This window comes from Pleurodeles waltl, chromosome 8 (genome assembly GCF_031143425.1).
Source record: "Pleurodeles waltl isolate 20211129_DDA chromosome 8, aPleWal1.hap1.20221129, whole genome shotgun sequence".
In the NCBI taxonomy this organism is placed as follows: Eukaryota; Metazoa; Chordata; class Amphibia; order Caudata; family Salamandridae; genus Pleurodeles; species Pleurodeles waltl.
This window is the reverse complement of record NC_090447.1, coordinates 829,026,116-829,051,826: the sequence shown is the minus strand read 5'-3', so window position 1 is coordinate 829,051,826 and position 25,711 is coordinate 829,026,116. Positions and strand designations below refer to the sequence as shown.

At 47.3% G+C, this 25,711-nt stretch overlaps 1 protein-coding gene across 1 annotated transcript in view; it reads left to right on the top strand.

The window, feature by feature from the left end:
- LOC138250335 (acetylserotonin O-methyltransferase-like) overlaps positions 1–25,711 on the top strand; it is a 962,469-nt gene that overhangs the window by 485,843 nt on the left and 450,915 nt on the right. Inside the window, exon 5 of the mRNA XM_069205108.1 lies at positions 23,269–23,387. Coding sequence (XP_069061209.1) covers positions 23,269–23,387 — 119 coding nt within the window. The remainder of the gene's footprint in view (positions 1–23,268; positions 23,388–25,711) is intronic.

The following is a 25,711-nucleotide window of genomic DNA, read 5'->3' as shown; positions in this document are numbered from 1 at the left end:
ACAGGAAACGCCCCAAAGCGCAACGTGGACACAGCCAAATTTTTGAAGGAAAACAGAGGTGTTTTTTGCAAAGTGTCTACCTGTAGATTTTGGCCTGTAGCTCAGCCGCCACCTACGGAAACCTACCATACCTGTGCATTTCTGAAAACTAAAGACCTAGGGGAATCCAAGATGGGGTGACTTGTGTGGCTTGGACCAGGTTCTGTTACCCAGAATCCTTTGCAAACCTCAAAATGTGGCTAAAAAAACACATGTTCCTCACATTTCTGTGGCAGAAAGTTCTGGAATCTGAGAGGAGCCACAAATGTACTTCCACCCAGCGTTCCCCCACGTCTCCCGATAAAAATGATACCTCACTTGTGTCGGTAGGCCTAGCACCCGCGACAGGAAACGCCCCAAAGCCCAACGTGGACACAGCCAAATTTTTGAAGGAAAACAGAGGTGTTTTTTGCAAAGTGCCTACCTGTAGATTTTGGCCTGTAGCTCAGCCGCCACCTGGGGAAACCTACCAAACCTGTGCATTTATGAAAACTAGAGACCTAGGGGAATCCAAGATGGGGTGACTTGTGTGGCTCGGACCAGGTTCTTTTACCCAGAATCCTTTGCAAACCTCAAAAATTGGATAAAAAAACACATGTTCCTCACATTTCTGTGGCAGAAAGTTCTGGAATCTGAGAGGAGCCACAAATTTCCTTCCACCCAGCGTTCCCCTACGTCTCCCGATAAAAATGATACCTCACTTGTGTGGGTAGGCCTAGCGCCCGCACCAGGAAACGCCCCAAAGCGCAACGTGGACACAGCCAAATTTTTGAAGGAAAACAGAGGTGTTTTTTGCAAAGTGCCTACCTGTAGATTTTGGCCTGTAGATCAGCCGCCACCTACGGAAACCTACCATACCTGTGCATTTCTGAAAACTAAAGACCTAGGGGAATCCAAGATGGGGTGACTTGTGTGGCTTGGACCAGGTTCTGTTACCCAGAATCCTTTGCAAACCTCAAAATGTGGCTAAAAAAACACATGTTCCTCACATTTCTGTGGCAGAAAGTTCTGGAATCTGAGAGGAGCCACAAATTTACTTCAACCCAACGTTCCCCCATGTCTCCCGATAAAAATGATACCTCACTTGTGTGGGTAGGCCTAGCGCCCGCAACAGGAAACGCCCCAAAGCGCAACGTGGACACAGCCAAATTTTTGAAGGAAAACAGAGGTGTTTTTTGCAAAGTGCCTACCTGTAGATTTTGGCCTGTAGCTCAGCCGCCACCTGGGGAAACCTACCAAACCTGTGCATTTCTGAAAACTAGAGACCTAGGGAAATCCAAGATGGGGTGACTTGTGTGGCTCGGACCAGGTTCTGTTACCCAGAATCCTTTGCAAACCTCAAAATTTGGCTAAAAAAACACATGTTCCTCACATTTCTGTGGCAGAAAGTTCTGGAATCTGAGAGGAGCCACAAATTTCCTTCCACCCAGCGTTCCCCCACGTCTCCCGATAAAAATGATACCTCACTTGTGTCGGTAGGCCTAGCACCCGCGACAGGAAACGCCCCAAAGCGCAACGTGGACACAGCCAAATTTTTGAAGGAAAACAGAGGTGTTTTTTGCAAAGTGCCTACCTGTAGATTTTGGCCTGTAGCTCAGCCGCCACCTACGGAAACCTACTAAACCTGTGCATTTATGAAAACTAGAGACCTAGGGGAATCCAAGATGGGGTGACTTGTGTGGCTCGGACCAGGTTCTTTTACCCAGAATCCTTTGCAAACCTCAAAAATTGGCTAAAAAAACACATGTTCCTCACATTTCTGTGGCAGAAAGTTCTGGAATCTGAGAGGAGCCACAAATTTCCTTCCACCCAGCGTTCCCCTACGTCTCCCGATAAAAATGATACCTCACTTGTGTGGGTAGGCCTAGCGCCCGCAACAGGAAACGCCCCAAAGCGCAACGTGGACACAGCCAAATTTTTTAAGGCAAACAGAGGTGTTTTTTGCAAAGTGCCTACCTGTAGATTTTGGCCTGTAGCTCAGCCGCCACCTAGGGAAACCTACCAAACCTGTGCATTTCTGAAAACTAGAGACCTAGGGGAATCCAAGATGGGGTGACTTGTGTGGCTCGGACCAGGTTCTGTTACCCAGAATCCTTTGCAAACCTCAAAATGTGGCTAAAAAAACACATGTTCCTCACATTTCTGTGGCAGAAAGTTCTGGAATCTGAGAGGAGCCACAAATTTCCTTCCACCCAGCGTTCCCCCACGTCTCCTGAAAAAATGATACCTCACTTGTGTGGGTAGGCCTAGCGCCCGCAACAGGAAACGCCCCAAAGCGCAACGTGGACACAGCCAAATTTTTTAAGGCAAACAGAGGTGTTTTTTGCAAAGTGCCTACCTGTAGATTTTGGCCTGTAGCTCAGCCGCCACCTAGGGAAACCTACCAAACCTGTGCATTTCTGAAAACTAGAGACCTAGGGGAATCCAAGATGGGGTGACTTGTGTGGCTCGGACCAGGTTCTGTTACCCAGAATCCTTTGCAAACCTCAAAATGTGGCTAAAAAAACACATGTTCCTCACATTTCTGTGGCAGAAAGTTCTGGAATCTGAGAGGAGCCACAAATTTCCTTCCACCCAGCGTTCCCCCATGTCTCCCGATAAAAATGATACCTCACTTGTGTGGGTAGGCCTAGCGCCCGCGACAGGAGACACCCCAAAACGCAACGTGGACACATCACATTTTTTCATTGAAAACAGTGCCTACCTGTAGATTTTGGCCTCTAGCTCAGCCGGCACCTAGGGAAACCTACCAAACCTGTGCATTTTTGAAAACTAGAGACCTAGGGGAATCCAAGATGGGGTGACTTGCAGGGCTCGGACCAGGTTCTGTTACCCAGAATCCTTTGCAAACCTCAAAATTTGGCTAAAAAAACACATGTTCCTCACATTTCTGTGGCAGAAAGTTCTGGAATCTGAGAGGAGCCACGAATTTCCTTCCACCCAGCGTTCCCCTACGTCTCCCGATAAAAATGATACCTCACTTGTGTGGGTAGGCCTAGCGCCCGCAACAGGAAACGCCCCAAAGCGCAACGTGGACACAGACAAATTTTTGAAGGAAAACAGAGGTGTTTTTTGCAAAGTGCCTACCTGTAGATTTTGGCCTGTAGCTCAGCCGCCACCTGGGGAAACCTACCAAACCTGTGCATTTCTGAAAACTAGAGACCTAGGGAAATCCAAGATGGGGTGACTTGTGTGGCTCGGACCATGTTCTGTTACCCAGAATCCTTTGCAAACCTCAAAATTTGGCTAAAAAAACACATGTTCCTCACATTTCTGTGGCAGAAAGTTCTGGAATCTGAGAGGAGCCACAAATTTCCTTCCACCCAGCGTTCCCCCACGTCTCCTGATAAAAATGATACCTCACTTGTGTGGGTAGGCCTAGCGCCCGTGACAGGAAACGCCCCAAAGCGCAACGTGGACACAGCCAAATTTTTGAAGGAAAACAGAGGTGTTTTTTGCAAAGTGTCTACCTGTAGATTTTGGCCTGTAGCTCAGCCACCACCTACGGAAACCTACCATACCTGTGCATTTCTGAAAACTAAAGACCTAGGGGAATCCAAGATGGGGTGACTTGTGTGGCTCGGACCAGGTTCTGTTACCCAGAATCCTTTGCAAACCTCAAAATATGGCTAAAAAAACACATGTTCCTCACATTTCTGTGGCAGAAAGTTCTGGAATCTGAGAGGAGCCACAAATTTCCTTCCACCCAGCGTTCCCCCATGTCTCCCGATAAAAATGATACCTCACTTGTGTGGGTAGGCCTAGCGCCCGCGACAGGAGACACCCCAAAACGCAACGTGGACACATCACATTTTTTCATTGAAAACAGTGCCTACCTGTAGATTTTGGCCTCTAGCTCAGCCGGCACCTAGGTAAACCTACCAAACCTGTGCATTTTTGAAAACTAGAGACCTAGGGGAATCCAAGATGGGGTGACTTGCAGGGCTCGGACCAGCTTCTGTTACCCAGAATCCTTTGCAAACCTCAGAATTTGGCTAAAAAAACACATGTTCCTCACATTTCTGTGGCAGAAAGTTCTGGAATCTGAGAGGAGCCACAAATTTCCTTCCACCCAGCGTTCCCCTACGTCTCCCGATAAAAATGATACCTCACTTGTGTGGGAAGGCCTAGCGCCCGCAACAGGAAACGCCCCAAAGCGCAACGTGGACACAGCCAAATTTTTGAAGGAAAACAGAGGTGTTTTTTGCAAAGTGCCTACCTGTAGATTTTGGCCTGTAGCTCAGCCGCCAACTGGGGAAACCTACCAAACCTGTGCATTTCTGAAAACTAGAGACCTAGGGAAATCCAAGATAGGGTGACTTGTGTGGCTCGGACCAGGTTCTGTTACCCAGAATCCTTTGCAAACCTCAAAATTTGGCTAAAAAAACACATGTTCCTCACATTTCTGTGGCAGAAAGTTCTGGAATCTGAGAGGAGCCACAAATGTCCTTCCACCCAGCGTTCCCCCACGTCTTGTGATAAAAATGATACCTCACTTGTGTGGGTAGGCCTAGCGCCCGCAACAGGAAACGCCCCAAAGCGCAACGTGGACACATCCACATTTTTGAAGGAAAACAGAGGTGTTTTTTGCAAAGTGCCTACCTGTAGATTTTGGCCTGTAGCTCAGCCGCCACCTGGGGAAACCTACCAAACCTGTGCATTTCTGAAACCTAGAGACCTAGGGAAATCCAAGATGGGGTGACTTGTGTGGCTCGGACCAGGTTCTGTTACCCAGAATCCTCTGCAAACATCAAAATTTGGCTAAAAAAACACATGTTCCTCACATTTCTGTGGCAGAAAGTTCTGGAATCTGAGAGGAGCCACAAATTTCCTTCCACCCAGCGTTCCCCCACGTCTCCCGATAAAAATGATACCTCACTTGTGTCGGTAGGCCTAGCACCCGCGACAGGAAACGCCCCAAAGCGCAACGTGGACACAGCCAAATTTTTGAAGGAAAACAGAGGTGTTTTTTGCAAAGTGCCTACCTGTAGATTTTGGCCTGTAGCTCAGCCGCCACCTACGGAAACCTACCAAACCTGTGCATTTCTGAAAACTAGAGACCTAGGGGAATCCAAGATGGGGTGACTTGTGTGGCTCGGACCAGGTTCTTTTACCCAGAATCCTTTGCAAACCTCAAAAATTGGCTAAAAAAACACATGTTCCTCACATTTCTGTGGCAGAAAGTTCTGGAATCTGAGAGGAGCCACAAATTTCCTTCCACGTAGCGTTCCCCTACGTCTCCCGATAAAAATGATACCTCACTTGTGTGGGTAGGCCTAGCGCCCGCAACAGGAAACGCCCCAAAGCGCAACGTGGACACAGCCAAATTTTTGAAGGAAAACAGAGGTTTTTTTGCAAAGTGCCTACCTGTAGATTTTGGCCTGTAGCTCAGCCGCCACCTAGGGAAACCTACCAAACCTGTACATTTCTGAAAACTAGAGACCTAGGGGAATCCATGATGGGGTGACTTGTGTGGCTCGGACCAGGTTCTGTTACCCAGAATAATTAGCAAACCTCAAAATTTGGCTAAAAAAACACATGTTCCTCACATTTCTGTGGCAGAAAGTTCTGGAATCTGAGAGGAGCCACAAATTTCCTTCCACCCAGCGTTCCCCCATGTCTCCCGATAAAAATGATACCTCACTTGTGTGGGTAGGCCTAGCGCCCGCGACAGGAGACACCCCAAAACGCAACGTGGACACATCACATTTTTTCATTGAAAACAGTGCCTACCTGTAGATTTTGGCCTCTAGCTCAGCCGGCACCTAGGGAAACCTACCAAACCTGTGCATTTTTGAAAACTAGAGACCTAGGGGAATCCAAGATGGGGTGACTTGCAGGGCTCGGACCAGGTTCTGTTACCCAGAATCCTTTGCAAACCTCAAAATGTGGCTAAAAAAACACATGTTCCTCACATTTCTGTGGCAGAAAGTTCTGGAATCTGAGAGGAGCCACAAATGTACTTCCATCCAGCGTTCCCCCACGTCTCCCGATAAAAATGATACCTCACTTGTGTCGGTAGGCCTAGCACCCGCGACAGGAGACACCCCAAAACGCAACGTGGACACATCACATTTTTTCATTGAAAACAGTGCCTACCTGTAGATTTTGGCCTCTAGCTCAGCCGGCACCTAGGGAAACCTACCAAACCTGTGCATTTTTGAAAACTAGAGACCTAGGGGAATCCAAGATGGGGTGACTTGCAGGGCTCGGACCAGCTTCTGTTACCCAGAATCCTTTGCAAACCTCAAAATTTGGCTAAAAAAACACATGTTCCTCACATTTCTGTGGCAGAAAGTTCTGGAATCTGAGAGGAGCCACAAATTTCCTTCCACCCAGCGTTCCCCTACGTCTCCCGATAAAAATGATACCTCACTTGTGTGGGAAGGCCTAGCGCCCGCAACAGGAAACGCCCCAAAGCGCAACGTGGACACAGCCAAATCTTTTAAGGAAAACAGAGGTGTTTTTTGCAAAGTGCCTACCTGTAGATTTTGGCCTGTAGCTCAGCCGCCACCTGGGGAAACCTACCAAACCTGTGCATTTCTGAAAACTAGAGACCTAGGGAAATCCAAGATGGGGTGACTTGTGTGGCTCGGACCAGGTTCTGTTACCCAGAATCCTTTGCAAACCTCAAAATTTGGCTAAAAAAACACATGTTCCTCACATTTCTGTGGCAGAAAGTTCTGGAATCTGAGAGGAGCCACAAATTTTCTTCCACCCAGCGTTCCCCCACGTCTCCCGATAAAAATGATACCTCACTTGTGTCGGTAGGCCTAGCACCCGCGACAGGAAACGCCCCAAAGCGCAACGTGGACACAGCCACATTTTTGAAGGAAAACAGAGGTGTTTTTTGCAAAGTGCCTACCTGTAGATTTTGGCCTGTAGCTCAGCCGCCACCTAGGGAAACCTACCAAACCTGTGCATTTCTGAAAACTAGAGACCTAGGGGAATCCAAGATGGGGTGACTTGTGTGGCTCGGACCAGGTTCTGTTACCCAGAATCCTTTGCAAACCTCAAAATATGGCTAAAAAAACACATGTTCCTCACATTTCTGTGGCAGAAAGTTCTGGAATCTGAGAGGAGCCACAAATTTCCTTCCACCCAGCGTTCCCCCATGTCTCCCGATAAAAATGATACCTCACTTGTGTGGGTAGGCCTAGCGCCCGCGACAGGAGACACCCCAAAACGCAACGTGGACTCATCACATTTTTTCATTGAAAACAGTGCCTACCTGTAGATTTTGGCCTCTAGCTCAGCCGGCACCTAGGTAAACCTACCAAACCTGTGCATTTTTGAAAACTAGAGACCTAGGGGAATCCAAGATGGGGTGACTTGCAGGGCTCGGACCAGCTTCTGTTACCCAGAATCCTTTGCAAACCTCAGAATTTGGCTAAAAAAACACATGTTCCTCACATTTCTGTGGCAGAAAGTTCTGGAATCTGAGAGGAGCCACAAATTTCCTTCCACCCAGCGTTCCCCTACGTCTCCCGATAAAAATGATACCTCACTTGTGTGGGAAGGCCTAGCGCCCGCAACAGGAAACGCCCCAAAGCGCAACGTGGACACAGCCAAATTTTTGAAGGAAAACAGAGGTGTTTTTTGCAAAGTGCCTACCTGTAGATTTTGGCCTGTAGCTCAGCCGCCAACTGGGGAAACCTACCAAACCTGTGCATTTCTGAAAACTAGAGACCTAGGGAAATCCAAGATAGGGTGACTTGTGTGGCTCGGACCAGGTTCTGTTACCCAGAATCCTTTGCAAACCTCAAAATTTGGCTAAAAAAACACATGTTCCTCACATTTCTGTGGCAGAAAGTTCTGGAATCTGAGAGGAGCCACAAATGTCCTTCCACCCAGCGTTCCCCCACGTCTTGTGATAAAAATGATACCTCACTTGTGTGGGTATTCCTAGCGCCCGCAACAGGAAACGCCCCAAAGCGCAACGTGGACACAGCCACATTTTTTAAGGAAAACAGAGGTGTTTTTTGCAAAGTGCCTACCTGTAGATTTTGGCCTGTAGCTCAGCCGCCACCTGGGGAAACCTACCAAACCTGTGCATTTCTGAAACCTAGAGACCTAGGGAAATCCAAGATGGGGTGACTTGTGTGGCTCGGACCAGGTTCTGTTACCCAGAATCCTCTGCAAACATCAAAATTTGGCTAAAAAAACACATGTTCCTCACATTTCTGTGGCAGAAAGTTCTGGAATCTGAGAGGAGCCACAAATTTCCTTCCACCCAGCGTTCCCCCACGTCTCCCGATAAAAATGATACCTCACTTGTGTCGGTAGGCCTAGCACCCGCGACAGGAAACGCCCCAAAGCGCAACGTGGACACAGCCAAATTTTTGAAGGAAAACAGAGGTGTTTTTTGCAAAGTGCCTACCTGTAGATTTTGGCCTGTAGCTCAGCCGCCACCTACGGAAACCTACCAAACCTGTGCATTTATGAAAACTAGAGACCTAGGGGAATCCAAGATGGGGTGACTTGTGTGGCTCGGACCAGGTTCTTTTACCCAGAATCCTTTGCAAACCTCAAAAATTGGCTAAAAAAACACATGTTCCTCACATTTCTGTGGCAGAAAGTTCTGGAATCTGAGAGGAGCCACAAATTTCCTTCCACGTAGCGTTCCCCTACGTCTCCCGATAAAAATGATACCTCACTTGTGTGGGTAGGCCTAGCGCCCGCAACAGGAAACGCCCCAAAGCGCAACGTGGACACAGCCAAATTTTTGAAGGAAAACAGAGGTTTTTTTGCAAAGTGCCTACCTGTAGATTTTGGCCTGTAGCTCAGCCGCCACCTAGGGAAACCTACCAAACCTGTACATTTCTGAAAACTAGAGACCTAGGGGAATCCATGATGGGGTGACTTGTGTGGCTCGGACCAGGTTCTGTTACCCAGAATAATTTGCAAACCTCAAAATTTGGCTAAAAAAACACATGTTCCTCACATTTCTGTGGCAGAAAGTTCTGGAATCTGAGAGGAGCCACAAATTTCCTTCCACCCAGCGTTCCCCCATGTCTCCCGATAAAAATGATACCTCACTTGTGTGGGTAGGCCTAGCGCCCGCGACAGGAGACACCCCAAAACGCAACGTGGACACATCACATTTTTTCATTGAAAACAGTGCCTACCTGTACATTTTGGCCTCTAGCTCAGCCGGCACCTAGGGAAACCTACCAAACCTGTGCATTTTTGAAAACTAGAGACCTAGGGGAATCCAAGATGGGGTGACTTGCAGGGCTCGGACTAGGTTCTGTTACCCAGAATCCTTTGCAAACCTCAAAATGTGGCTAAAAAAACACATGTTCCTCACATTTCTGTGGCAGAAAGTTCTGGAATCTGAGAGGAGCCACAAATGTACTTCCATCCAGCGTTCCCCCACGTCTCCCGATAAAAATGATACCTCACTTGTGTCGGTAGGCCTAGCACCCGCGACAGGAGACACCCCAAAACGCAACGTGGACACATCACATTTTTTCATTGAAAACAGTGCCTACCTGTAGATTTTGGCCTCTAGCTCAGCCGGCACCTAGGGAAACCTACCAAACCTGTGCATTTTTGAAAACTAGAGACCTAGGGGAATCCAAGATGGGGTGACTTGCAGGGCTCGGACCAGCTTCTGTTACCCAGAATCCTTTGCAAACCTCAAAATTTGGCTAAAAAAACACATGTTCCTCACATTTCTGTGGCAGAAAGTTCTGGAATCTGAGAGGAGCCACAAATTTCCTTCCACCCAGCGTTCCCCTACGTCTCCCGATAAAAATGATACCTCACTTGTGTGGGAAGGCCTAGCGCCCGCAACAGGAAACGCCCCAAAGCGCAACGTGGACACAGCCAAATCTTTTAAGGAAAACAGAGGTGTTTTTTGCAAAGTGCCTACCTGTAGATTTTGGCCTGTAGCTCAGCCGCCACCTGGGGAAACCTACCAAACCTGTGCATTTCTGAAAACTAGAGACCTAGGGAAATCCAAGATGGGGTGACTTGTGTGGCTCGGACCAGGTTCTGTTACCCAGAATCCTTTGCAAACCTCAAAATTTGGCTAAAAAAACACATGTTCCTCACATTTCTGTGGCAGAAAGTTCTGGAATCTGAGAGGAGCCACAAATTTTCTTCCACCCAGCGTTCCACCACGTCTTGTGATAAAAATGATACCTCACTTGTGTGGGTAGGCCTAGCGCCCGTGACAGGAAACGCCCCAAAGCCGCAATGTGGACACAGCCAAATTTTTGAAGGAAAACAGAGGTGTTTTTTGCAAAGTGCCTACCTGTAGATTTTGGCCTGTAGCTCAGCCGCTACCTACGGAAACCTACCACACCTGTGCATTTCTGAAAACTAGAGACCTAGGGGAATCCAAGATGGGGTGACTTGTGTGGCTTGGACCAGGTTCTGTTACCCAGAATCCTTTGCAAACCTCAAAATTTGGCTAAAAAAACACATGTTCCTCACATTTCTGTGGCAGAAAGTTCTGGAATCTGAGAGGAGCCACAAATTTACTTCCACCCAACGTTCCCCCACGTCTCCCGATAAAAATGATACCTCACTTGTGTGGGTAGGCCTAGCGCCCGCAACAGGAAACGCCCCAAAGCGCAACGTGGACACAGCCAAATTTTTGAAGGAAAACAGAGGTGTTTTTTGCAAAGTGCCTACCTGTGGATTTTGGCCTGTAGCTCAGCCGCCACCTGGGGAAACCTACCAAACCTGTGCATTTTTGAAAACTAGAGACCTAGGGGAATCCAAGATGGGGTGACTTGCAGGGCTCGGACCAGCTTCTGTTACCCAGAATCCTTTGCAAACCTCAAAATTTGGCTAAAAAAACACATGTTCCTCACATTTCTGTGGCAGAAAGTTCTGGAATCTGAGAGGAGCCACAAATTTCCTTCCACCCAGCGTTCCCCTACGTCTCCCGATAAAAATGATACCTCACTTGTGTGGGAAGGCCTAGCGCCCGCAACAGGAAACGCCCCAAAGCGCAACGTGGACACAGCCAAATCTTTTAAGGAAAACAGAGGTGTTTTTTGCAAAGTGCCTACCTGTAGATTTTGGCCTATAGCTCAGCCGCCACCTGGGGAAACCTACCAAACCTGTGCATTTCTGAAAACTAGAGACCTAGGGAAATCCAAGATGGGGTGACTTGTGTGGCTCGGACCAGGTTCTGTTACCCAGAATCCTTTGCAAACCTCAAAATTTGGCTAAAAAAACACATGTTCCTCACATTTCTGTGGCAGAAAGTTCTGGAATCTGAGAGGAGCCACAAATTTTCTTCCACCCAGCGTTCCACCACGTCTTGTGATAAAAATGATACCTCACTTGTGTGGGTAGGCCTAGCGCCCGTGACAGGAAACGCCCCAAAGCCGCAATGTGGACACAGCCAAATTTTTGAAGGAAAACAGAGGTGTTTTTTGCAAAGTGCCTACCTGTAGATTTTGGCCTGTAGCTCAGCCGCTACCTACGGAAACCTACCATACCTGTGCATTTCTGAAAACTAGAGACCTAGGGGAATCCAAGATGGGGTGACTTGTGTGGCTTGGACCAGGTTCTGTTACCCAGAATCCTTTGCAAACCTCAAAATTTGGCTAAAAAAACACATGTTCCTCACATTTCTGTGGCAGAAAGTTCTGGAATCTGAGAGGAGCCACAAATTTACTTCCACCCAACGTTCCCCCACGTCTCCCGATAAAAATGATACCTCACTTGGTGGGTAGGCCTAGCGCCCGCAACAGGAAACGCCCCAAAGCGCAACGTGGACACAGCCAAATTTTTGAAGGAAAACAGAGGTGTTTTTTGCAAAGTGCCTACCTGTAGATTTTGGCCTGTAGCTCAGCCGCCACCTGGGGAAACCTACCAAACCTGTGCATTTCTGAAAACTAGAGACCTAGGGAAATCCAAGATGGGGTGACTTGTGTGGCTCGGACCAGGTTCTGTTACCCAGAATCCTTTGCAAACCTCAAAATTTGGCTAAAAAGACACATGTTCCTCTCATTTCTGTGGCAGAAAGTTCTGGAATCTGAGAGGAGCCACAAATTTCCTTCCACCCAGCGTTCCCCCACGTCTCGCGATAAAAATTATACCTCACTTGTGTCGGTAGGCCTAGCACCCGCGACAGGAAACGCCCCAAAGCGCAACGTGGACACAGCCAAATTTTTGAAGGAAAACAGAGGTGTTTTTTGCAAAGTGCCTACCTGTAGATTTTGGCCTGTAGCTCAGCCGCCACCTACGGAAACCTACCAAACCTGTGCATTTATGAAAACTAGAGACCTAGGGGAATCCAAGATGGGGTGACTTGTGTGGCTCGGACCAGGTTCTTTTACCCAGAATCCTTTGCAAACCTCAAAATTTGGCTAAAAAAACACATGTTCCTCACATTTCTGTGGCAGAAAGTTCTGGAATCTGAGAGGAGCCACAAATTTCCTTCCACCCAGCGTTCCCCCATGTCTCCCGATAAAAATGATACCTCACTAGTGTGGGTAGGCCTAGCGCCCGCAACAGGAAACGCCCCAAAGCGCAACGTGGACACAGCCAAATTTTTGAAGGAAAACAGAGGTGTTTTTTGCAAAGTGCCTACCTGTAGATTTTGGCCTGTAGCTCAGCCGCCACCTGGGGAAACCTACCAAACCTGTGCATTTCTGAAAACTAGAGACCTAGGGAAATCCAAGATGGGGTGACTTGTGTGGCTCGGACCAGGTTCTGTTACCCAGAATCCTTTGCAAACCTCAAAATTTGGCTAAAAAAACACATGTTCCTCACATTTCTGTGGCAGAAAGTTCTGGAATCTGAGAGAAGCCACAAATTTCCTTCCACCCAGCGTTCCCCCACGTCTCCTGATAAAAATGATACCTCACTTGTGTGGGTAGGCCTAGCGCCCGTGACAGGAAACGCCCCAAAGCGCAACGTGGACACAGCCAAATTTTTGAAGGAAAACAGAGGTGTTTTTTGCAAAGTGTCTACCTGTAGATTTTGGCCTGTAGCTCAGCCGCCACCTACGGAAACCTACCATACCTGTGCATTTCTGAAAACTAAAGACCTAGGGGAATCCAAGATGGGGTGACTTGTGTGGCTCGGACCAGGTTCTTTTACCCAGAATCCTTTGCAAACCTCAAAAATTGGATAAAAAAACACATGTTCCTCACATTTCTGTGGCAGAAAGTTCTGGAATCTGAGAGGAGCCACAAATTTCCTTCCACCCAGCGTTCCCCTACGTCTCCCGATAAAAATGATACCTCACTTGTGTGGGTAGGCCTAGCGCCCGCACCAGGAAACGCCCCAAAGCGCAACGTGGACACAGCCAAAATTTTGAAGGAAAACAGAGGTGTTTTTTGCAAAGTGCCTACCTGTAGATTTTGGCCTGTAGATCAGCCGCCACCTACGGAAACCTACCATACCTGTGTATTTCTGAAAACTAAAGACCTAGGGGAATCCAAGATGGGGTGACTTGTGTGGCTTGGACCAGGTTCTGTTACCCAGAATCCTTTGCAAACCTCAAAATGTGGCTAAAAAAACACATGTTCCTCACATTTCTGTGGCAGAAAGTTCTGGAATCTGAGAGGAGCCACAAATTTACTTCAACCCAACGTTCCCCCGTGTCTCCCGATACAAATGATACCTCACTTGTGTGGGTAGGCCTAGCGCCCGCAACAGGAAACGCCCCAAAGCGCAACGTGGACACAGCCAAATTTTTGAAGGAAAACAGAGGTGTTTTTTGCAAAGTGCCTACCTGTAGATTTTGGCCTGTAGCTCAGCCGCCACCTGGGGAAACCTACCAAACCTGTGCATTTCTGAAAACTAGAGACCTAGGGAAATCCAAGATGGGGTGACTTGTGTGGCTCGGACCAGGTTCTGTTACCCAGAATCCTTTGCAAACCTCAAAATTTGGCTAAAAAAACACATGTTCCTCACATTTCTGTGGCAGAAAGTTCTGGAATCTGAGAGGAGCCACAAATTTCCTTCCACCCAGCGTTCCCCCACGTCTCCCGATAAAAATGATACCTCACTTGTGTCGGTAGGCCTAGCACCCGCGACAGGAAACGCCCCAAAGCGCAACGTGGACACAGCCAAATTTTTGAAGGAAAACAGAGGTGTTTTTTGCAAAGTGCCTACCTGTAGATTTTGGCCTGTAGCTCAGCCGCCACCTACGGAAACCTACCAAACCTGTGCATTTATGAAAACTAGAGACCTAGGGGAATCCAAGATGGGGTGACTTGTGTGGCTCGGACCAGGTTCTTTTACCCAGAATCCTTTGCAAACCTCAAAAATTGGCTAAAAAAACACATGTTCCTCACATTTCTGTGGCAGAAAGTTCTGGAATCTGAGAGGAGCCACAAATTTCCTTCCACCCAGCGTTCCCCTACGTCTCCCGATAAAAATGATACCTCACTTGTGTGGGTAGGCCTAGCGCCCGCAACAGGAAACGCCCCAAAGCGCAACGTGGACACAGCCAAATTTTTTAAGGCAAACAGAGGTGTTTTTTGCAAAGTGCCTACCTGTAGATTTTGGCCTGTAGCTCAGCCGCCACCTAGGGAAACCTACCAAACCTGTGCATTTCTGAAAACTAGAGACCTAGGGGAATCCAAGATGGGGTGACTTGTGTGGCTCGGACCAGGTTCTGTTACCCAGAATCCTTTGCAAACCTCAAAATTTGGCTGAAAAAAAACATGTTCCTCACATTTCTGTGGCAGAAAGTTCTGGAATCTGAGAGGAGCCACAAATTTCCTTCCACCCAGCGTTCCCCCACGTCTCCCGATAAAAATGATACCTCACTTGTGTCGGTAGGCCTAGCACCCGCGACAGGAAACGCCCCAAAGCGCAACGTGGACACAGCCAAATTTTTGAAGGAAAACAGAGGTGTTTTTTGCAAAGTGCCTACCTGTAGATTTTGGCCTGTAGCTCAGCCGCCACCTACGGAAACCTACCAAACCTGTGCATTTATGAAAACTAGAGACCTAGGGGAATCCAAGATGGGGTGACTTGTGTGGCTCGGACCAGGTTCTTTTACCCAGAATCCTTTGCAAACCTCAAAAATTGGCTAAAAAAACACATGTTCCTCACATTTCTGTGGCAGAAAGTTCTGGAATCTGAGAGGAGCCACAAATTTCCTTCCACCCAGCGTTCCCCTACGTCTCCCGATAAAAATGATACCTCACTTGTGTGGGTAGGCCTAGCGCCCGCAACAGGAAACGCCCCAAAGCGCAACGTGGACACAGCCAAATTTTTTAAGGCAAACAGAGGTGTTTTTTGCAAAGTGCCTACCTGTAGATTTTGGCCTGTAGCTCAGCCGCCACCTAGGGAAACCTACCAAACCTGTGCATTTCTGAAAACTAGAGACCTAGGGGAATCCAAGATGGGGTGACTTGTGTGGCTCGGACCAGGTTCTGTTACCCAGAATCCTTTGCAAACCTCAAAATTTGGCTAAAAAAACACATGTTCCTCACATTTCTGTGGCAGAAAGTTCTGGAATCTGAGAGGAGCCACAAATTTCCTTCCACCCAGCGTTCCCCCATGTCTCCCGATAAAAATGATACCTCACTTGTGTGGGTAGGCCTAGCGCCCGCGACAGGAGACACCCCAAAACGCAACGTGGACACATCACATTTTTTCATTTAAAACAGTGCCTACCTGTAGATTTTGGCCTCTAGCTCAGCCGGCACCTAGGGAAACCTACCAAACCTGTGTATTTTTGAAAACTAGAGACCTAGGGGAATCCAAGATGGGGTGACTTGCAGGGCTCGGACCAGGTTCTGTTACCCAGAATCCTTTGCAAACCTCAAAATTTGGCTAAAAAAACACATGTTCCTCACATTTCTGTGGCAGAAAGTTCTGGAATCTGAGAGGAGCCACAAATTTCCTTCCACCCAGCGTTCCCCTACGTCTCCCGATAAAAATGATACCTCACTTCTGTGGGTAGGCCTAGCGCCCGCAACAGGAAACGCCCCAAAGCGCAACGTGGACACAGCCAAATTTTTGAAGGAAAACAGAGGTGTTTTTTGCAAAGTGCCTACCTGTAGATTTTGGCCTGTAGCTCAGCCGCCACCTGGGGAAACCTACCAAACCTGTGCATTTCTGAAAACTAGAGACCTAGGGAAATCCAAGATGGGGTGACTTGTGTGGCTCGGACCAGGTTCTGTTACCCAGAATCCTTTGCAAACCTCAAAATTTGGCTAAAAAAACACATGTTCCTCACATTTCTGTGGCAGAAAGTTCTGGAATCTGAGAGGAGCCACAAATTTCCTTCCACCCAGCGTTCCCCCACGTCTCCTGATAAAAATGATACCTCACTTGTGTGGGTAGGCCTAGCGCCCGTGACAGGAAACGCCCCAAAGCGCAACGTGGACACAGCAAAATTTTTGAAGGAAAACAGAGGTGTTTTTTGCAAAGTGTCTACCTGTAGATTTTGGCCTGTAGCTCAGCCGGCACCTACGGAAACCTACCAAACCTGTGCATTTTTGAAAACTAGAGACCTAGGGAAATCCAAGATGGGGTGACTTGCAGGGCTCGGACCAGGTTCTGTTACCCAGAATCCTTTGCAAACCTCAAAATGTGGCTAAAAAAACACATGTTCCTCACATTTCTGTGGCAGAAAGTTCTGGAATCTGAGAGGAGCCACAAATTTCCTTCCACCCAGCGTTCCCCTACGTCTCCCGATAAAAATGATACCTCACTTGTGTCGGTAGGCCTAGCGCCCGCAACAGGAAACGCCCCAAAGCGCAACGTGGACACAGCCAAATTTTTGAAGGAAAACAGAGGTGTTTTTTGCAAAGTGCCTACCTGTAGATTTTGGCCTGTAGCTCAGCCGCCACCTGGGGAAACCTACCAAACCTGTGCATTTCTGAAAACTAGAGACCTAGGGGAATCCAAGATGGGTGACTTGTGTGGCTCGGACCAGGTTCTGTTACCCAGAATCCTTTGCAAACCTCAAAATTTGGCTAAAAAAACACATGTTCCTCACATATCTGTGGCAGAAAGTTCTGGAATCTGAGAGGAGCCACAAATTTCCTTCCACCCAGCGTTCCCCCATGTCTCCCGATAAAAATGATACCTCACTTGTGTGGGTAGGCCTAGCGCCCGCGACAGGAGACACCCCAAAACGCAACGTGGACACATCACATTTTTTCATTGAAAACAGTGCCTACCTGTAGATTTTGGCCTCTAGCTCAGCCGGCACCTAGGGAAACCTACTAAACCTGTGCATTTTTGAAAACTAGACACCTAGGGGAATCCAGATGGGGTGACTTGCAGGGCTCTGGCCAGGTTCTGTTATCCAGAATCCTTTGCAAACCTCAAATTTTGGCTAAATAAAACGCATTTTCCACACATTTCCGTGACAGAAAGTTCTGGAATCTGAGTGGAGCCACAAATTTCCTTCCACCCAGCGTTCCCCAAAGTCTCCTGATAAAAATGATACCTCACTTGTGTGGGTGGGCCAGGTGCCTGCAACAGAATAAGGCCCAAAACTTGTAGAGATAGAGGGGATAGCACAGGGAGTTTATAAGGACATATTCTTTTATACATGTTTAGACTGACTCTGCTTTGGGGACCCACATAAGTGAGGTGTCATTTTACTTGGGAGACTGAGGGGAACACTGGGGAGTAGGAATTTTGTGCTGGAGTGGTGATCCTACGAGGAAAAGTCAGGAAAATATGCTTTTTTAAGCAAATTTTGAGGTTTACAGAGGAGTCTGGGTAAGAAAATGTTGGGGGATCCACGCAAGCCACACCCCCCTGGACTCCTTGGGGTGTCTAGTTTTAAACAATGTCTGGGTTTGGTAGGTTTCCCTAGATGAAGGCCGCACACATTACCAAAAACATAGGTGCCCTCTCCCCCCCAAACACAGGTAGTTTTGTAATATATCGTTTTGATGTGCCCACATACGTCCGTGATGTGCCAAACACTAACATTTTGAAAAGAAACACACTTAGGTTATGTGAAAAAGACCCCTCACCCACCAACCAAGTTGGTGGCATGCTTCATCATCGGGGTCCCACCTGAGGCACCTAGCGTGTCACAGGTGTGCTGCGACGCCTGATTACAGCGGAGCAGGTTTTGTCATTTTTACCACACATACTGGTTAGATTTGGCACGAGGGTGAGTGATGGTTCAGTGGATCACATTTTACTAACAAGAGCTTTCACAAAAATGGAATGCACTGTTAGTAACTGAAAGGCAAAAAACTGAACCAATGACTCACAGCTCGTGAGCTGTAAAGCCGCGACAAGGCACCAACCGCTTTACAGTCCATTCACACAACTTTCATACATGACACACACAAGGCCATTCACACCGCCAGCCAAGGGCCCAGCACATTACAACACTCACATCGACAGACAGCGCCACTCAAGGGCCCATCACTTACATACGCCCACATGCCTGATACAACAATCACACCAGCTGATGGGAGTGTGTGGACTGGTGTTTGGCTGGCAGTGTGTTGCAGTAGCCAACAGCAAGTTAATATGTACACTCTCAGCCAAGCCCCACTCCACACACAATGGCATCATTTTTTTTATTTTATTTTTAAACAGAGGAACCCCTAACTAAGTAGAAAGAATTACAAAACTACGAACACAAAAGCTCTAACTAAGAACATGACAGAAATGCTAACCATGAAACTAAACACATGAAAATACAAAACAGACATGAGTTTACACTCATGGTTGTTCCCAGAAATTCTTTGGGTGTGGTAATTCTTGAAACAACCACCGACACACAGCCCAGGCTTTGAAGGACAATCTGGGCAGTACATTCGAGTCTCCCTCCGGATACCTCTTCGAAAACACACTCTACATTTCTTAGCTGGAAAGTCTTTTTTGGGTGTGGGAGGAATGTGCTCAGCAAAGTGGTGATCTTTCAATCTAGCCACATCCTCCACCACTGCTTCTCTAGGAACTCTGGCCTGTTCCACCACAATGAGGCTCTCTATCACTGACTCCTGAAATTTCACAAATGTCATCTTTGACTCTGGAGACCTATCCCTAAACACAATAAAAGCATTGAAGGTTGCTAAGTGGAAGAGGTGAAGTGCTAACTTCTTATACCAAACGTAAGACTTACGAATAGCAGTATAAGGTTCCAACCTCTGGTCAACTCTATCTACACCTCCCATGTGCTTATTATAATCTAAAATGCACACAGGTTTGCGCACTTCAGCAACCTGGCACCAAACAGTCACAGGGGAAGTACTCTCATTATGGATGGTACTTAGCATGTAGACATCCCTCTTGTCTGAAAATGTCAAAGCTAGCAGCTCCTCGTTCCGCAAGGCACAGCACTGTCCCCTCTCAAGTTTTTTACAGACAAGCTCCCATGGATAGCCTTTCCGGTTAGAACGGATTGTGCCACAAGCAACTGTGTCCACTCTAAACAATTCCTTGAACAACTGCACACCAGTGTAGAAGTTATCTACATACAAATGGTGACCTTTGTTGAACAGTCGTCTACCAAGATCCCACACAATTTTCTCAGTAACTCCAAAAGTGGGAGGACAACCAGGGGGGTCAATATTGTAATCCCTACCAGTGTACACACGGAAACTATACACATATCCTGTCCTACTTTCAGACAGCATATACAATTTAATTCCATATCGTGCCCTTTTGCTAGGAATGTACTGCCTAAAAACCAAACGACCCTTGAAGAGGAGCAAAGACTCGTCCACACTTAACTCTTTGCCTGGAACATAGACCTCCGAAAACCGATCTACAAAATGATCAAGGAATGGCCTAATCTTAAAAATGCGGTCAGAATCTGGGTGATCTTGTGGCAAGGCTAATGCATTGTCAACAAAATGCAGCATCCTAAGAAGAAGCAAATACCGATTACGACTCATGGTCGCTGCAAATATAGCTGTTGCCATCAAGGGACTAGTAGACCAATAAGAAGCCAGTGACGGCTTCCTTATCAACCCCATCAAAAAAGTCAAACCCCAAAACTTTTTTATCTCCTCCAAATTTGTGGGAATCCACTGAACAGCTTTAGAGTGTGGCCTAAGTCTAGCAGCGTTGTCCCTCAAATGCTGCTCCACATACAAATTAGTCTGCTCAACAATCTCTTCCAAAAACATATCATCCATGAATAACTCAAAGAAATTGATAGGCATAAAGTTCTCTGGATTGGCGTTACACCCCGGGAGACCAGTAATGGCAGGCAACTCTGGCTGCTCCATGTTTGGGGCAACCCAGACATCAGGTCTTATAACGGGAAACCTTTCAGCCCCAGGTTGCTGCACTATTGGCACATCAATGTCCTCCTCTAAAACAGGCCCTTCATCTGCACTGAGTGTGGCTTCATCATCAGAAGATTCCCCTCCAACAGAAACATCACTGCCAGAATCTCTGACTTCCTCCTCTGCCTCAGATGCAGAGTCCGTCTCATAGTCATGATCAGACTGTGACTCAAAAAGCATACCAACCACCTGCTGAGCGGTCATCCTGCGGCTAGCCATGATCTCTCATGCTAAAATTAACTGGAGAAATTCACCACCAACAACCAGCACTGTGTAAGACAAGTAACAAAGTGTAACTTTGTTAGTAAAAGTTATAAACTCAAAAACCATACCACTCACTTGCCTGAAAAAGCTTGATTCCCCAGCAACTACACAGCAATCACCAATGATATCCCACTAAAAATAAAGAAAGAAAGGCAAATATCATTGTGCACAAACCTAAGGACAATTTCACACATAATCCTGCATTTAGTACACCCCCTACAAACATTCATGCATGGCAACAATACTCCTTTGGAGTAAATTGTTTTTACTTACCTAAAACATGCAACTGTGCAAACTGCAGGTCAACCACCGTCAAAACCACAAGGAGCCACAGCAAATAAAGCAAAAGCTTTGAACTAGAACAAAAAGGAGGAAAACATTTTTTATCACAAATGCAAAGACTTCTTCAGTTGACAAACACCCCACCATCAAACATTTAGAAATTGGTGCCTAAGTGGATTCTGCCATAGTGGGCAGATGGGCCTACTAAAAAAATAGGCCTGTCTGCCCCAAGGAAGCCAGAAAATACCTTTAGTAGTGTGTCCCCATGGAGAGCGACCCTTGCCAAAGGAGACAGCCCTCAAACAAAAAAAAAACAAAAAAACACACAACACTATCCCTGGTGCCTAAGTGGCTTCTGCCCCCCTTGGGGGCAGGTGGGCCTAAGATAATAGGCCCATCTGCCCCCAGGGGGTGCAGAAATGGCCAACAGGTCAATGCTCCCCTTGGGGGGGGGCACCCCGTGACCAAAGGGACGCCCCCCCCCACAAAAATAAACAAATAAAAAAAATCCCTGGCGTTCTAGTGGTTTCTGCCACCCTTGGGGGCAGATCAGCCTAAAAATAATAGGCTGATCTGTCTCCAAGGGGTGCAGAAATGGCCTGGGTACATGTGCCCCCAAAGTGGGGGGCCGACCCTTGCCCAAGGCCCCCCCCATCCACTAACACACACACTATCCCTGGTGTCTAAGTGGCTTCTGCCCCCCTTGGGGGCAGGTGGGTCTAAAACAATAGGCCCATCTGCCCCCAGGGGGTGTAGAAATGGCCAACAGGTCAATGCCCCCCTTGGGGGGGTGCCCCGTGACCAATGGGACGCCCCCCCACAAAAATAAACAAATAAAAAAAAATCCCTGGCGTTCTAGTGGTTTCTGCCCCCCTTGGGGGCAGATCAGCCTAAAAATAATAGGCTGATCTGTCTCCAAGGGGTGCAGAAATGGCCTGGTTACATGTGCCCCCAAAGTGGGGGGCGACCCTTGCCCAAGGCCCCCCCCCATCCACTAACACACACACACACACTATCCCTGGTGTCTAAGTGGCTTCTGCCCCCCTTGGGGGCAGGTGGGTCTAAAAAAATAGGCCCATCTGCCCCCAGGGGGTGTAGAAATGGCCAACAGGTCAATGTCCCCCTTGGGGGGGTGCCCCGTGACCAAGGGGACGCCCCCCCCCCCAAAAATAAACAAAAAAAAAAAATCCCTGGCGTTCTAGTGGTTTCTGCCACCCTTGGGGGCAGATCAGCCTAAAAATAATAGGCTGATCTGTCTCCAAGGGGTGCAGAAATGGCCTGGGTACATGTGCCCCCAAAGTGGGGGGCCGACCCTTGCCCAAGGCCCCCCCCATCCACTAACACACACTATCCCTGGTGTCTAAGTGGCTTCTGCCCCCCTTGGGGGCAGGTGGGTCTAAAAAAATAGGCCCATCTGCCCCCAGGGGGTGTAGAAATGGCCAACAGGTCAATGTCCCCCTTGGGGGGGTGCCCCGTGACCAAGGGGACGCCCCCCCCCCAAAATAAACAAATAAAAAAAAATCCCTGGCGTTCTAGTGGTTTCTGACCCCCTTGGGGACTGATCAGCCTAAAAATAATAGGCTGATCTGTCTCCAAGGGCGGCAGAAATGGCCCTAAAAGACATGCCCCCCAAAGGGGAGCGACCCTTGCCCACGGGGGCGCCCCCCCATCCACTACACACACAATCCCTGGTGCCTATGGACCTAAAAAAAATAGGCCGATTTGCCCCCAAGGGGGGCAGAAAAGGCCAACAGTTCTCTGCCCCCTTGGGGGGGGGCACCCCTTGCCCAAGGGGGCACCCCCCACATAAATACACATAAAAAAAAAAAACCCTGGTGATCTAGTGTTTTCTGCCCCCCTCAAGGGGGGCAGAAATGGCCCTAAAACACATGCCCCCCAAAGGGGAGCGACCCTTTCCGGGTGGGAAGAGCATAGCAACTCTTTTAGCCCCCATGCAGGACTGACAATCAGTTTATTTAACTCGACATATCTCCTATGAGAGCATTATTTTAGACAGCCCAGCTCAGAAATAGTAAAAGGCAAACATTTCCCACCTTCCCAGATTTTCCTTTTTTTTTAAAAGCTGCAAATCAGAGACATATCTGGTTACAAGTATTCACTTTATGCCCTGGAGGCCCCTACAACAGGCTCTTCGCTCTGCAATGTGCCAGAAAAGCCCAGCTTCATATAGCTGCTTGTGACATAAAGAAAGAGAGGATTCATGAAAGAACCATTCATGATTCTTTGGAAGAGCCTAAAACTGACAAACTTTGTATATGTTTTATCAAACATTGTCATTGTGGACCATCGACCCATTTCATGATATGCAGCATAGATATGCCAACAGTATGTGTACTTATGAAGAAGCTTCTCTGTGCAGACCTGGATGATACTCCATATGCATGGTGGGGATGTATAAAATTCTTAAAGTTGCATATCCTTCAAAATGTTTTTTTTTTTGTTCTGTCCCTAGCACGGACGACGCCATGTTAAAATTTATGCAGTTTATGAATACCATTGGTGGTCTATGTGACGGAGATGTGATTGCAGCCTTGGATCTTTCACCTTTCTCAAAGGTGTGCGACTTAGGTGGTAAGTAGCCCACGTGAACCCATAATTATGTATACAGCAAAAATATCCAGTTAATCAATTAAGACTTTGAAGTCCAAATAAAGTTTTACAGAAGAAACATGTATTCCTTAAGTAAATGAGAGCATCTAATTACAAAGCATAAAATTAAATAGAACAGAGGTTGATTTAACCATTCCTGTATAAGCCCAAAAGAGCAACCATTAATATCCTCTTCTGTGGGATTCAACTTTTGTCATTGGTAAACAGTAAGGGGCAGACTTAATAAAAGTGCGCCTCTTTCCTTGTGCCCCTTAGTGACCCCCAACCGCCACCATGTGTGCACCATATTTAAAATACAACGCATCATGGCGCAGGGTAAAGGGCAATAGTGTATTTATTTTACGCTATTAATGTACTCTGCAGGAGTAGCGCCACAAATTTGGTGCTACTCCTGCAGAGTACATAGGGCCCCATTATAAATAATGGTATGCGCCCTTTTAACACCTACTCTGAGCAGGCATTAAAAGTGCCGAAAATATGGTGCAGGGAAATCTCTTATTAGATTTTTCTTGTCCCCTAATGGGGGAATGCCCCCTTGCATACATTATGCCTGGCACAGGCATAATGTGGTGCAAGGCTTTAGAAAGTGGCGCAATGCATGCATTGCTCCTCTTTGTAAATATGGCACAGAGAAAATGCCACTTTAGGGCCACCTTACCATTAAAAAAATGACACTATGTGGTGGCCCTCAGGTGGTGCTAGGGGCTCTTAAATATGCCCCTAAAACTGCAGGCCTAACTAAGCATCTGAATTTACATTTTATGAGAACAAGCTCAGCACTGCCAAATAAACATCATCCACATCCGTCCCACCTAATAGGAGGAGCAGAAGTGAAACGTGTGTTGGGAACCCACCTCCACAACTTCCCATAGGAGGATCATATAAGCATACTCACCAACCAATTGTTATGTTGGTGCCAAGGAAGTGATAGTGATGGAGCAGCAAAAAAGATACACAGCATCTCAAGGCTAATGGTAGCCCCAAGTATCCCCAATTTGGCACCCCATTTCTGACGTGAAGACAAGAGGGAGGGGAATCAGTTATTGAGTCAATCGCTCTGACATGAGACTTACAAAAAATATGCATAGAGATCATAGAAGGCAGAACTAAGAATCCACACATTTATATAGTCAAATAAACTACCCTATTGCCAGGCGGAGTGGTGACATAGAAACAATGTGCGAATGTGCTCATATGAGATACATATACCGCAACATAGGGCCAGGCTAATTTTATCTAACAGCATAAGCTGCAGAAAGTGTGTGCCCTACGGTTTCAGCTTTCTAGTCCGAAATCAGTGTTCTGTGGTTAATTGCATTGGCATTGTGATGGAACCACATCAAGCTCTCAGTGTTACATGAAGTTGAGTAAGCATGGGTGTTGCTACAAAGGGAGGCCACAGAGTGTCCTACAGGAACATTTTAATGAATAGGTTATTTGATTAGCAAGAAGTGGACAACTACAGTTTAGTACTCCGTTCCGATTTCTTTTTTTCCAGAGTCCCGCTGTACAGATATTGCATACGTATTCATTTATGTATGCAGTCTATTACACTACATATAGGGCCTCATTTACGATGCCCGTGGCGCCGGGTGCACAGCAAGTACCTTGCTGCACCATCTGCACCACTGGGAAACGGCAGAAAGGCGCTGTCTCTACAAGATGCAGCACATTTCTGTCCTCTCCCCCTGTGCTTGCACACAAATTGCTGCCTAGTTCCATGGGTGTTGTGTGGGAACACTCCAAGCAACACCCATGGAATGCCCATTTCACGCAGTGTTATGCGTGAAAGAAGTCCATATTTATAAGGCCATAAAAAGCCATGAAAGGTGGCTTTGTCTTGGCCTTGTAAATATGGGCTGGCACACTCCACCACCGGACCAAAAAAATGATGATGCGCCAGTGGCGCAGTGTGCGTCTAGGGCCTCGTAAATGAGGCCCACAGCGTAACCATAGTGACAGGAAAAAGTATACATTGTAGGATTTACACATTTAAAATATGAACCTTTCTTCTTGGTAAATAAAAGACAGATCTCAAAGAAAATGATGGTGTTCATGCAGATTGTAGCCTGTGGTTTTTCAACCATAGAAACACTCTGACCTCACTTTAAGTCAATAGACATACATAGAGGCATATTTACAAGGAATGCCGCATCACTGCTTTAAGGCAGCGATGCATCAAAATAACGTGCTGAGGCAAAACAGTTTACAATGCCATGGATGCGTTGTATTTACAATATGGGGTACCATGGCATTAGGTCCCAAGGATGCATCTTCTGACGCAT